General features: G+C 43.3%; 1 protein-coding gene across 5 annotated transcripts in view; it reads left to right on the forward strand.

Annotated features, from left to right (window-relative positions):
- Dab2 (DAB adaptor protein 2) overlaps positions 1-14,203 on the forward strand; it is a 78,066-nt gene that overhangs the window by 37,412 nt on the left and 26,451 nt on the right. For all 5 annotated transcript variants that reach the window (XM_045132328.1, XM_045132326.1, XM_045132330.1 and 2 more), the window contains exons 2-3: positions 9,831-10,018; positions 12,391-12,530. In XM_045132328.1, coding sequence (XP_044988263.1) covers positions 9,928-10,018; positions 12,391-12,530 — 231 coding nt within the window. In that variant the 5' untranslated portion in view covers positions 9,831-9,927. The remainder of the gene's footprint in view (positions 1-9,830; positions 10,019-12,390; positions 12,531-14,203) is intronic.

Here is a 14,203-nt window from a genome sequence, read left to right on the forward strand (position 1 = left end):
CACGGTGGGAAGCGCTTTTACCCACCGAGCTTTCTCCTCCATAGCGCCTTGTCTTCTCTTCTTCATAGTTTTTTTTTTTTTTTTTTGAGACAGGGAGGGTCTTTTTAAAAACCTTTTATCGATAATGTCTATAAATACAAACACGATGTCATTATAATCCCCTTCCACCACCCTTCCTTTTCCCTCCAAAATCCCCCTCCATGAATCCCTTCTTCTTTCCAAACCTTTCCTCTATTTTGATATAGTCATTTTTTCCTCCTTTGTGGGTCTTGAGTAGGTAGTGTCAGCCACTGTAAGGTCATGAATACCTTAGCCACTTTGTGTCTAAGACAGTACTGTAAACACTCTTCCCCTTCCTTCGGCTCTTGCATTCTTTCCATGATCTCTTCCCCAATGATCCCCAAGCTGAACGCTCCACGGAGACAGGGTTTTATGTAGCTCAGGTTCTGATGACAACGTCTTACCCTCTGCCACTACCTCCCCAGTGCTGAGGTTACAGGCAACGTACCACGTTTACGGAATGCTGGCTTCATGAAGAAGCAGACATTCAAACCTCTGAGCCACATCCCCATCTCTTTTTCCTAATTTTCTCTCAAAGATAGTCTCCACCTGCCACTCAGAATGGCCTAGTGCTCACTAAGTAGCCCAGGCTGACCTCAAATTTACAGCAATCCTCCTGCTTCAGCCTCCTCAGTGTTAGGATTATAGGCATGTGCCACTACACAAATACTTGATGAAGGGCTGGAGAGATGGCTTAGTGGGTAAGGAATTTGCCTGCAAAGCCAAAGGACCCAGGTTTGATCCCCCAGGACCCATGTTAGCCAGACGCACAAGGGGGCACATGCATCTGGCGTTCCTTTGCAGTAGCTGGAGGTCCTGGCATACCCATTCTCTCTCTCTCAAATAAATAAATAAAGATAAATACTTAACAAGATTTTTCTAAGTGCTCAACATGTATATTCCCACTGGTGTATCCATTCTCTCTCTCTCTCCCTTTCTCTCTCTCTCTCTCTGCTTGTCTCCCTCTTCTCAGATAAATAAAACATTTTTAAAAGTTAAAAAATAGGGCTGGAGAGATGGCTTAGTGGTTAAGCGCTTGCCTGTGAAGCCTAAGGACCCCGGTTCGAGGCTCGTTTCCCCAGGTCCCACGTTAGCCAGATGCACAAGGGGGCGCACGTGTCTGGAGTTCGTTTGCAGAGGCTGGAAGCCCTGGCGCGCCCATTCTGTCTCTCTCCCTCTATCTGTCTTTCTTTCTGTGTCTGTCGCTCTTAAATAAATAAATAAATAAATGACATCATCATAATAATAAAAAAATAAAATAAAATTATTTTTAAAAAGTTAAAAAATAGCCTATCAGCTAAGAGCTGAGAGTTGGGAGTCTCATCCACCTTTAACTCATTTCTTTCTTTTTTGTTTTTAATGAGAGATAGAGAGAGACAAAAAGAGAAAGATAATTGGTGTGCCAGGGTCACTGGCCACTGCAGTCGAACTCCAGACATGCACCACTTTGTGCACATGTGTGACCTTGTGAGCATGCATCACCTTGTGTATCTGGCTAACGTGGGTCCTGGTGAATCGAACCTGGCTCCTTTGGCTTTACAGACAAGTGTCTTAACTGCTAAGCCATCTCTCCAGCCCTATTTTTATCTTTATTTATAAACAGAGAGAGAGACAGAAACAGGATGAGCGTACTGGATGTGTGCAACATTTTGTGCATTCGTACTTGAAAATTGAACCTAGGCCATCAGGCTTTGCAAGAAAATGCCTTTATTTTATTTTACTTTATTTATGTTTTTGGTTTTTCGAGGCAGGATCTCGCTCTAGCTGACCTGGAATTCACTACGTAATCTCAGGTGGCCTCAAACTCATGACGATCCTCCTACCCCTGCCTCCCAAGTGCTGGGATCAGAAGTGTGCGCCACCACGCCTGGCAGCAAATGCCTTTAATTGCTGAGCCATCCCTCAACCTTGATATGCTATCTTGCCTCTACCTCCAATAATTAACCGTGTAAGGCACTTTTAACTCTGATCTGACTTGGCTCTAAAACTAAGAGAAAACTCCTAGGTTCAGGGTTTTTATATGCTGTCTATATCTTGCAACACATACCAGGGTTAAATATATGTGCTCACTGTAAATGCATAACTTGTACATGAATGCATAACTTGGTTATGGCTGCCAGTATGAGGCCCCACTACCGTGTTTATAAAAAAATGTCTTCCCAGAACTCTTTGAATATACATTAACATAGTCTCATCACACAATTAAATAAAATGCAGGACTCTCTCTCTCTCTTTCTCTCTCTCTCTCTCTCTGTTTGGTCATTATAGTATAATACAGAAGGTTAGAGGCAGTGAAGGAAGGAAGATTTGCAGCAAGTCTCAGAAACAGCCTCACCGTGGAGAGGCATCTGAGGCAATGTATGCATCTCAGGCTACTTCAACATAGTGCTAAGGGGACTGGAGTGATGGCTTAGCAGCTAAGGCACTTGCCTGTGAAGCCTAAGGACCCAGGTTCAATTCCCCAGGACCCACATAAACCAGATGCACAAGGTGGCTCATGGGTCTGGAGTTTGTTGGAAGTGGCTGGAGGCCTTAGCATACCTGTTCTCTTTATCTATCAGCCTCTCTCTCAAATAAACAAAATATATATATATTTTTTTAAGATAGTAGTGAAGGTGGCTGGCTGCCCTGTGGACCTGAGGTTAATTCTTCACATGTCCAGCTCAGCTCTTAAGCTGGGACAGGCCATGTCAAAGGAACGCTCCTGCCAGTACAGGAGCGTGCTGGGCGCTCTGAGCACGGATGCTGCCGGTGCTCCCATTTCCCACCAAGATAGGGTCTCACTGTAGCCCAGGCTGACCTGGAATCCACCGTGTAGTCTCAGGGTGGCCTTGAACTCACAGCAATCCTCTTACCTCTGCCTCCCAAGTGCTGAGTGCTGGTATTAAAGATGTGTGCCACCACACCCAACCCATGACTGCCAGGTTTTTTTGCTTGTTGGTTGGTTGGTTGATTGGTTTTTTAAGGTAGGTCTCACTGTGGTTCAGGCTGACCTGGAATTCACTATGGAGTCTCAGGGTGGCCTTGAGCTCTCGGCGATCCTCCTACCTCTGCCTCCTGAGAGCTGGGATTAAATGCGTGCGCCACCTTGCCTGGCTTGACTGACAGGTTTTTGAACCCGCAAATATAGAACTTGACATGGAGTGTTGGCTATTTTAAGTGTCTAGCCTATGAGTCTTTTTTGGTTTTTCTTTTTTTTTTTTTAATTATTTATTTATTTATTTATTTGAGAGCGACAGACACAGAGAGAAAGACAGATAGAGGGAGAGAGAGAGAATGGGCGCGCCAGGGCTTCCAGCCCCTGCAAACGAACTCCAGACATGTGCGCCCCCTTGTGCATCTGGCTAACGTGGGACCTGGGGAACCGAGCCTCGAACCGGGGTCCTTAGGCTTCACAGGCAAGCGCTTAACCGCTAAGCCATCTCTCCAGCCTCTTTTTTGGTTTTTCAACGTAGGGTCTCGCTCTAGCTCAGGCTGACCTGGAATAATTCACTGTGTCATCTCCGGGTGGACTCGAACTCACGGCGATCCTCCTACTTCTGCCTCCTAAGGGCTGGGATTAAAGACGTGCGCCACCACGCCAGGCCCTATTCTATTTCTCTTAACTTTGAAACCAAATCCCCTACTATTTGTGGTATGGAGCTACTATCAACTTGATTTTTTTCTAGCATTTTGAGAATTAAGCAAATTGCTGTTTGCTTTGTATATTGAGGGAAAGATGGTGGGTTTAGGGAAGGGATTTCTTTCTTTCTTTCTTTTTTTGATGAGTTCTTTTTTTGGACTGGCAAGCTTGTACCATGATGTCGCTTCAGAACCCTGGCACCATTAGGTAGCACCATTGTTGGTTCCAATAAAGTGCTCCTGGTGGGAAGGACAAGCCACATTTGTCTTGACAAAGCCTGAACCCATTACTGTCCACCATGCTGGCATTTCCAAGTTTCAAAACACTACCACGCAGGAGTCACTTTAAGGACAAAGCAAACTCGCTGACTTGGATTAGTGCAAAGGGCACGGTCATTCTAGAATGACTCATCTCCCAGGGTCTTCTCAGAAACCAGGGAAGATGTTGCAAGCTCCACATCCTCTCCGAGGCGTCTGGCTCCAGTGCCGAGGAAGGAAATATTCCCTTACTCTTTTACAGAGGTTTTTCTCTGGAGTCCAAAATCCAAGTTAGATGTCTTCACTCAAATTGAAGCTAATTTTGTTGGTTTAGTCTAGTTTTACCCTTGTTACTTTCTGTTTTGTTTTTTTTTTGTTTGTTTGTTTTTTTGTTTGTTTTTGTGGAGCCCTACAAGGGACTCCGTGACACTCAGGCTAACTTCAGAACTCTTTTTTTTTTTTTTGTTTTCTAAGCATTTCGTCTTATTGGTCTTTTCAATCTTTTATGAAGGAAAGATTCTGTCCTAGATAAACAAGACATTGTTTAGATGGAGGACTGTTTGTGTAACCCTTGTGTATATTTTGGAGGTTCAATTTGTAATCTTTGCCTTATGATGTCCCTTTATGTGAAAATGTGTATTTCTTTCTTTTTCTTTCTTTCCTTGTTTCTTTCCTTTCTACCTTCTCTCTTTTTTTCTTCCTCCCTCTTCCTTCCTTCTTTCTTTCTTTCTTTCTTTCTTTCTTTCTTTCTTTCTTTCTTTCTTTCTTTCTTTCTTTCTATCTTCCTTCCTCCCTCGTACTTTCTCTTTCTTTGTTTCTTTCTTGTTCTTGAGGTAGGGTCTCACTCTGGCCCAGGCTGACCTGGAATTCACTATGTAGTCTCAGGGTAGCCTCGAACTCATGGCAGTCCTCCTACCTCTGCCTCCCGAGTGTTGGGATTAAATGGGTGTGCCACCACACCTAGCCACACCTAGTTTCTCACTTTCTCCTCTTTGGTCAGAAGAGCTATGAAATCAATCTAGTAAAAAAGACTATACAGAACTCAATATGCACAACTTTTTATTTTATATTTTAAAATATTTATTTATTTTTTTATTAGAGAGAGAATGAGGTAGATAGAGAGAATGGGTGTGTGAGAGCCTCCAGCCTCTGCAAATGAACTTCAGATGCATCTGGCTTACATGAATACAGTGGAATCAAACTTGAGTCCTTAGGCTTCCCAAGCAAGCACCTTAATCACTAAGCCATTTCTCCAGCCCTCTTATTTTTATTTTTATTTATTTATTTGAGAGAGACAGACAGAAAGAGGGAGAGACAGAGAGAAAATGGACACACCAGGGCCTCCAGCCACTGCAAACAAACTCCAGATTCATGCATCCCTTGTGCATCTGGCTTATGTGGGTCCTGGGAATCGAACCTCAAACTGGGGTCCATAGACTTCACAAGCAAGTGCTTAGCCACTAAGCCATCTCTCCAGCCCTTATTTTATTTTTAAAAAGAATTTATGTATTTATTTAAGAGAGAGAGGCAGATAGACAGAGGAAGAATAGACAAAGCAGGGCCTCCAGCCACTACAGATAAGCTCCAGACACATGAGCCACCTTGTGCACCTAGTTTACATGGGTCCCGGGGAATCAACCTGGGTAGTTAGACTTTGTAGGGAAGTGCCTTAACTGCTAAGCCATCACTCCAGCCCTCTTTCTTCTTTTTTTTTTTTTTTACAATTTTTTTTTTTTTTTTTTGAGGTAGGGTCTCACTTTAGCTCAGGCTGACCTGGAATTCACTCTGTAATCTCAGGGTGGCCTCAAACTCAGTGCGATCCTCCTACCTCTGCCTCCCCGAGTGCTGGGATTAAAGGCGTGCACCACCACACCCGGCTCTACAAAATTTTTTTATGTATTTGTTTGCAAATAGACAGAGAGAGAGAGAGAGAATGAGAATAGGCATACCAAGGTCTAGTACCCCTGCAAAGAACTCTAAAACGTGCACCACTTTGTGCATCTGTCTTTATGTAGGTACTGGGGAATTGAACCCAGGCCTCAGACTTTGCAAGCAAGTGTCATTAACCATTGAGCCTTATCTCCAGTACACACATCTCTTAAAGAAATTTATGAGGGTTTTCTCCTTATTTTCCTTTTTGTCCATTACAACCGTTCATTCTTTAGATAGTATGCTTTTTATTTTTTTAAGTTTTTCTTTTGGGTTTTCGAGTTAGGGTCTCACTCTAGCTCAGGCTGACCTGGAATTCACTATACAGTCTCAGGATGGCCTCAAATTCTCAGCTATCCACCCACTTCTGCCTCCCAAGTGCTGGGATTCAAAGCGTGCACCACCATGCCCAGCCAAATAAATGATTTTACTTATTTTTTTATTAGACATGGACATATTTTAGTATGTAAACAACATATGTTGGGGCCATCCTTTCCCTCCTCCCTGCCCCTTTTCTGAAGAGGCCTTCCTCACTGGGGATGCAGGTCAACCCATAGGGATTGGGGGTCGTGTATTATGAGGGGGAGAGGCAATACCTCTGTGCAAAATGTCCCAACCTGTGGCTCTGACAATCTTTTCTCCCACCTCTTCTGCAAAATTCCCTGAGCCATGCTGGGAGCATTTTAAGTCTACCAAATAAATTATTGTACACAGTTCATTCCTAAACTGTAAAGGATATAGTCCAAGGAAGCCAATGCTGTGAAAGTTTTGCTTTAGCTGGGTTTGTAAAATAAGGATATAATATAATCCCAGCTACTGAATTTAAGGCCTGTCTGGGTTACAGTGAGTTCAAGGCTAGCCTGAGAAACTCACTATATATAGAGCACTGACCTGAGCAAGATACATTTGAAGAAATGTTCACAGATGCCACCATAAGAATTGGATGTCTTCTCTTCTGGGACATGGTCCCCTATGGTTGTTATAGGAAATTAAAAATAGATATATGAGACCATATAGCAGAGCCCTGAAATCCCAAGCATATAAGGGCAGATGCTTAAAGTCTTTTTTTTTAAGTACTTTATTTATTTGACAGAGAAAGAGAGAGAGTGGACATGCCAGGGCCTCCAGCTTCTGCAAACAAACTCCAAAAGCATGCACCCCCTTGTGCATCTGGCTAACATGGGTCCTGGGGAATTGAACTTGGGTCCTTTGGCTCTGCAGGCAAAATGCCTTACCTGCTAAGCCATCCCTCCAGCCCCATATGCTTAAACTCTTTTGTCTATCACATTTAAGATAATTCAATCACATTTAAGATAATCTGAAATCTTTAGCTTATAAAACCAAAGCATATTAATGTTACTATTGTATCACTTGGACTCCAATCCACAACATTTTTAGATATTTGTTTTTTTTTAGAGAGAGAAAGAATTGGTGCATTAGGACCTTCGCCACTGCACTTGAACTCCAGACAGTTGCACCACCTAGTGGGCATGTGCAACCTTGTGCTTACCTCACTTTTGTGCATCTGGCTTATGTGGGATCTGGAGAGTCGAACATGGGTCTTTAGGCTTCGCAGGCAAGCACCTTAACCACTGGGTATGAACTTGTTAGCTGAATAATTGAGATGGTGAAGACAGAGCAAACCAAATCCTCACTGAGTAAACAAGTAGCAGAATATAGCTGCTGCTACCCCGCCACTGACAGGAAAACACAGGGAAATCACAGCTTAGCAGCTTGCCATTTTGCACAAGGCTGCTGCTTTTGTGAGAAGAGGCACTCACTCAGCTATTGTTGGGTCCTGTGTTCACAAGACCCTGGAGGCTGAGGCTGGTGTGCTCAAAAGAACCCAGTGGGGCTAGTGACACAAATGGAAGGCGTGCTAAAATCTGGATCAAGTGCCTTCTCCAGCTTGGTAGTCTCCCTCTAGAATTTCCTATTGGCACATTTAGCCAGCTGGCAAAGCTGAAGCCAGCTATTAGGGAGTGAAGAGTGTTTTTTTTTTTTTTTTTTTTTCTGGGGGCTGGGGAGTTGTTTTTTGTTTGTTTTTATTTTAGCCCAAGCATGCCTGAAACTTACTGTGTAGCCAAGCATTATCTTTTGAATTTCGGACCCTCCTGCAGCTCCCTCCCAGGTGCTGGCCTCACAATTGGGTGTCACCACGTTTGGATTTATGTCGTGCTGTAGATTGGGCTCAGGGCTTTTGCATGCTACACCAAGGGCTCCGCCAACTGAGCTGCATCTGCAGCTCAAGAGAGAGGTCTTGCAGTTGAGGCACCTCGGAAGCTGGCAGAGGCCACCCTTATAGTCTGTCACTGAGCAGACATACCCTTCTACATATTTGAACTGCAGCGAAACATGGCATCCACCCTACAAGATGATGTTATCCTTCATACCAAGGAAGATGTTCTCACCCTGCCCCAAGACTGGGAAGCCACAAAGTTTAAATGGGCATTGCATTCATGTCTGGAAAAATCTCTCTTGGATCTATATAAATGGCCATGCAGAATTTAAGTCAGAGCACCATCTGAAGAATCAGCAACTAGAATTGCTTATTTCGCTTCCAGAAAAACTTATACTTAGAAGCAAAGTGTGGTGGCTTGAATGCATGGCCCTGTAGACTCAGGTGTTTTATTAAAATTAAGCTTGCAACTTCAACCCCTAAAGGCAGACATCTGCTAGAAAAGATGTGTGGCTGGGTGCGGTTTGTGGAGGCCAGCCTTCATTGTGTCTGGGGGGCAGATCTGAGTCCAGCCCTACTGGATGTGTTCAGAGCAGTTTTGAGCTCGGGTGGTTCATGCTTGCTGGTAGTGCTTGGCTGTTTGGTAGTGTTTCTGTGCTTGGACCTCTGAAAGGAAGTCAGTTTCTTCTACCGTTGATGGTGTTCCCCTGGAATTTATAAGCTTGAAAGAAACCCCTTCCTCCCATAAGCTGTGTCTTGTTGGCTGTTTGTTCCAACACTGTGGAGCCGACTGCAATGGAGATCTGAGAACTAGGTGATACTAGTTTATACATGTAACAAACAAGGAAGCGATTCTGCATTACTGTGCAGATGAATGCCTTCTGTCTGTAATGTCAGATGTGGGTACCCAAACCTCTTCCCTTCAGGGAGTTTGTGGTCTAGAGAGTTGATCGGTGAGCATGAAGTTGATTTGTATGAAAGCATGAGGTAGTTATGTGTATTCAGAGGGGAATGCTTCAAAGAAGGGTCTTACCTACTGTGTCTGGGGACAAACAGGTAACTATGGAAACAAGATGTAAGGCCAGGGGAAGCACGGCCAATATAAGGAAGCAAATGCACACATCCTTCTGTGGCCCTAGACCATAACTACTGTGATACATCTAGCCCTGTAAAGAACTGACATTTATAACATCTACTTTTTAAAAAATTTTATTTGTTATCATTTATCTGAGAGAGAGTAAGAGACAGAAGAGAATGGGTGCACCAGGGCCTCCAGCCACTGCAAATGAACTCCAGACACGTGCACCACCTTGTGCTTCTGGCTTACGTGGGTCCTGGGAAATCAAGCCTGGGTCCTTCAACTTCACGGACAAGCACCTTAACTGCTAACCCATCTCTCCAGCCCTAACATCTGCTTTTAGATGCCAGTTGAAATTTTATCAGGCTGAGCAATGGATTTCTATTTTTTTGCTAGGAGACCTAGCCAGTTTTTGATCCCTATCTTTAACACTAGATTTTTATTTTTATTTTTATTTTTTTTTTTTTGCCAAAGTTCTAATGCAAGCTACTGAGTTAGATAATCATTAAATGTTACCCAAGTCCAGTGCTTAAAGAAAAGCTTGCTACCCACTTTGTCCCATTGTGGGAGCTTCAAAGGAAACAGTCTACCCACCCTTGCTTTCAGAGGAGGAGCGACACAAGTCCACAGAGCGGGGTCCTTTATGGGGCGAGGTCCTGCTTTACTGTGTTCTCACCTTGTTCTGCTTCTCAACCCTGCCCACAGGTGTGGGTCATCGGTTATGTCCATTTGAGACGTGTCCATCGGGAATCACCTGTCCTCACTGAGTGTCTGCCGGGGCCGGGACCCTGCCTGCCTGACCATGTCTAACGAAGTAGAAACGAGTGCAGCTAACGGTCAGCCTGACCAACAGGCTGCGCCAAAGGCACCGTCCAAGAAGGAGAAGAAGAAAGGTACGGACAGCTCTCTTGAGCTCTCTGAAGCGAGCTCACACAGGGTGGTTATCTCTGAAGTGGGAACAGCAGGGTCAAGTACCACATGAACTTGCTCTTATTCTCCTAAATAGGAATCTGCTTTGACAGAAGAGACTGGTTATCAAACATGCAAATACGACTTGCCTCTGAATCTCTCATTGCAGCAACTCAGGTCTTCCTGAGAAACCTTTTTATTTATTTGTTAATTTGAGAGGAAGAAAGAAGGGGAGACAGAGAGAGAGAGAGAGAGAGAGAGAGAGAGGAGAATGGGTGCATAAAGACCTCTATCCACTGCAAACAAACTCCACACCATGTACCACCTTGTGTGTGCATCTGGCTTATGTGCATCCTGGGAATCAAACCTGGTTCCTTAGGCTTTGCAGGCAAGCACCTGAACCACTAAGCCATCTCTCCAGCCCCCTGAGAAATGCTTATAGTATTTCCCTCAGTGAGCAATATAAAGAATCATTCTGTAGTTATCTTTCAGTAATCTATTTACTGTTTTATGGAAGTCAACATATTTTAAAAATCATTTGACCCTGAAGTATTGCAAAACAGTGTCCTTAGTCATTCAAGCTTGAGTGTATTTATGGCATGACTCGCTTACTTTTCAGTGCCACCTCAGGAAAGAGCCTGCACAGGAGCAAAAAAAGAAAAAGTAACAAAGATGGAATAATGGTGATCTCAATCATAGTCAGGAGAATTTGCCCATAATTTTTTCTCATTTTATGATAGTTCACATGTTAGTAAAGTGTCTGGGAGCTTAGTTTTCTTCACTGAGTGCAAGGCCTATCTTATTTTTACTGGAAAGAATTATCAGGATGGGTTGTAGCTCAGTTGGTTAGCTACTTGGTAGTATGCATAATGCCCCGGGTTCTGTCCCCAGCCCAGTGTAAAGTGGGTGTGGTGGCACATGCCTGTATTCCCAGTGATCTGAGAGAGAGAGGCAGGAAGAGCAGAAGTTGAAGGCCATCTTCAGCGACATAGGCAGTTGGAGGCCAGCTTGAGATATATATATACACACACACATACATATATGCAAACATACAGCCAGGTATGGTGGTATATGCCTTTAATCCCAGTACTCAGAAAAAAAAAAAAAGGAAGAAAGAAAGAGAGAGAGAGAGAGAGAGAGAGAGAGAGAGAGAGAATCCAAAATAAATAAATTATGTATGTATGATGTCCATCATCCTCATTTGGAACTTTACAAAGATTTTCTTCTTTTTTTTTTTTTTTTTTTTTTTTTAAGGCAAGGTCTCACTATAGCCCAAGCTAACTTGGAATCCACTATGTGTCCCTGGCTAGCCTTGAGCTCACAGTGATTTCACTACCTCAGCCTTCCAAGTGCTGGGATTATAGTCATGCACCACTGTGATTATCTTCTTCTTCTTTTTTTAGCTTATTTATTTATTCATTTATTTGAGAGAGGGAAAGAGGCAGAATGAGTGGGGAGGAGAAAGAGTTAGTGGGCACACCAGGGCTTCCAGCCACTGCAAATGACCTCCCGATGCTTGTGCCCCTTATGCATCTGGCTTAAGTGGGTCCTGGGGAATCAAACCGAGGTCCTTTGGCTTTGTAGGCAAGTGCCTTAACCACTAAGCCATCTCTTCAGCCCCTTTTCAGCTTTTTATAAAGCCTCCCCCCCCCTTTTTTTCTCTTTTTTTATTTGAGAGAGAGAGAGAATGGGTGTGTCAGGGCCTTCATCCACTGCAAACAAACTCCAGATGCATGTGCTACCTTGTGCACCTGGATTATGTGGATACTGGGGAATTGAACCTGGGTCCTTTGGCTTTGCAGGCACGTGCTTTCATTGCTAAGCCATCTCTCAATCCCTTAATAAGGCTTTGATGAATATCTTCAACTCCTAATTTGCATATTCCCACGAGTCTCCATCATCTATGTGTATTCTGAGGTCTTAGTTTTTCAATTTTATTTTTTCTGTCAACTTCATATTCAATATTACTGAACATGATTTTGCTCAAAAGAAGTAAGGATAAGACAATAGGCTAGAGAGATGGCTTAACTGTAAGGCATTTGCCTACAAAGCCAAAGGACTCAAGTTTGATTCCCTAGGACCCACATAAAGCCAGATACACATGGTGGCACATGTGTCTGGAGTTCGTTTGCAGCAGCTAGAGGCCCTGGCATGCTCATTCTCTAACTGTCTCTCTCTCTCTTTCAAATAAATAAATAAAAATAAAATATTGACAAAAAGAATAAGACAATAGAACATTCCACATGATCAACTGTGGCATAATCAAGATTTATGCTAATCAAATTTAGAGGATTCTAGAGCATATTTGGTCATTCCTAGGAATGGTATTTAATATAAGCGGACTTTCTTTTCTCAGGTTCTGAGAAGACAGATGAGTATCTCTTGGCCAGGTTCAAAGGTGATGGCGTAAAATACAAGGCCAAGCTAATTGGCATTGATGACGTGCCCGATGCACGAGGAGACAAAATGAGCCAAGACTCTATGATGAAACTCAAGGTAGGAGGGAGAAGAGCGCAGTCTGTCGGAACCACACAGCCGAGGGGGAGAACTCCATTAGAAGCTCATTTGCCTGTGTCTTCATTATTTGAAAAGCTTCTTTAATCACATAATTGACTCAATATTGTCTTGCTTCCTGAGAAGCCATGAGTTATTCTGCATTTTATTTTTGTTGCTGTTGTTTTTCAAGGTAGGGTCTTACTCTAGTCCAGGCTGACCTGGCATTAACTATGTAGTCTCAGGGTGGCCTTGAACTCATGGCGATCCTCCTACCTCTGCTTCCCAAGTGCTGGGATTAAAGGCGTGCGCCACCATGCTATTCTGCATTTTTTAAGCCATGGTTGTTTTTTTTTTAATGTGCATTTCTTTAATTTTTAAAAATAAGCCATGGTTTTATTTATTTATTCATTCATTCATTCATTCATCCATTCAGTTATATTTATTTATTAGAGACAGAGAGAGGGAGAGAGAGAATGGGCACACCAGGGCCTCTAGCCACTGCAAACAAAATCCGGAGGACCCAGAGAATGGAACCTAGGTTCTTAGACTTCACAGGCAAGCACCTTAACCACTAAGCTGTCTGTCTAGCCCTAAGTCATGTTTTAAAAACCTCGTTTAATCTTTTTTGGTTTTGTGTTTTGAGATAGGGTTTCCCTCTATCCCAGGCTGACCTGGAATTTACTCTTTAGTCTTCGGGTGGCCTTGAATTCCTGATGATCCTATGGGTGCCACCACACCTGGCTCTCATTTAATCTTTTTGTTTGTTTGTTTTGTTTATTTTTATTTATATATTCAAGAGCAACAGACAGAGAGAGAAAGAGGCAAAGAGAGAGAGAGAGAGAAAGAGAATGGGCGCGCCAGGGTTTCCAGCCACTGCAAACGAACTCCAGATGCATGTGCCACATTGTGCAACTGGCTAACGTGGGTTCTGGGGAATCAAGCCTTGAACTGGGGTCCTTAGGTTTCACAGGCAAGCGCTTAACTGCTAAGCCATCTTTCTAGCCCTCATTTAATCTTATCTAATCAAGGAGAGCAGAATTCCAGGTGCGTTTTTATTTTTAAACGCAGCATTTGGCTGAGCCAATACCATTCTAAAAGTCTCTCCCATGAAATATTCCTGAGAGCTGTTACAGTCCTGTGAGCTGTTTTACTGTGCATAGAAGACATGGAATACTTCAGAAAGTGTTCAGGGACAACTTGGAGCTCTCCTTGGAAACTGGTGTTTTTATTCTTTTTTTAACTATTGTTGTTGTTTTTCAAGGTAAAGTCTTGCTCTAGCTCAGGCTGACCTGGAGTTCACTAATTCACTATGTAGTCTCAGAGTGGCCTCAAACTCACAGTGATCCTCCTACCTCTGCCTCCCAAGTGCTGGGATTAAAGGTCTACATAACAACACTTGGCTTAAACTATTTGTTTTTATTGACACCTCCATAATTATAGACAATAAACCATGGTATTCCCCCTCCCCTCCCTCACTTTCCCCTTCACAAATCCACTGTCCATCATATCCTCTTCCCCTCTCAATTTGTCTCTTTTTTACTTTGATGTCATCATCTTTTCTTCCTATTATGAATGTCTTGTGTAGGTAGTGTCAGGCACTGTGAGGTCATGGATATCCCGGCCATCTTGTGTCTGGAAGATTGTATTGTAAGGACCCTGAGCTTTGGAAGGTA

Source organism: Jaculus jaculus, chromosome 13, assembly GCF_020740685.1.
Source record: "Jaculus jaculus isolate mJacJac1 chromosome 13, mJacJac1.mat.Y.cur, whole genome shotgun sequence".
Classification (NCBI taxonomy): Eukaryota; Metazoa; Chordata; class Mammalia; order Rodentia; family Dipodidae; genus Jaculus; species Jaculus jaculus.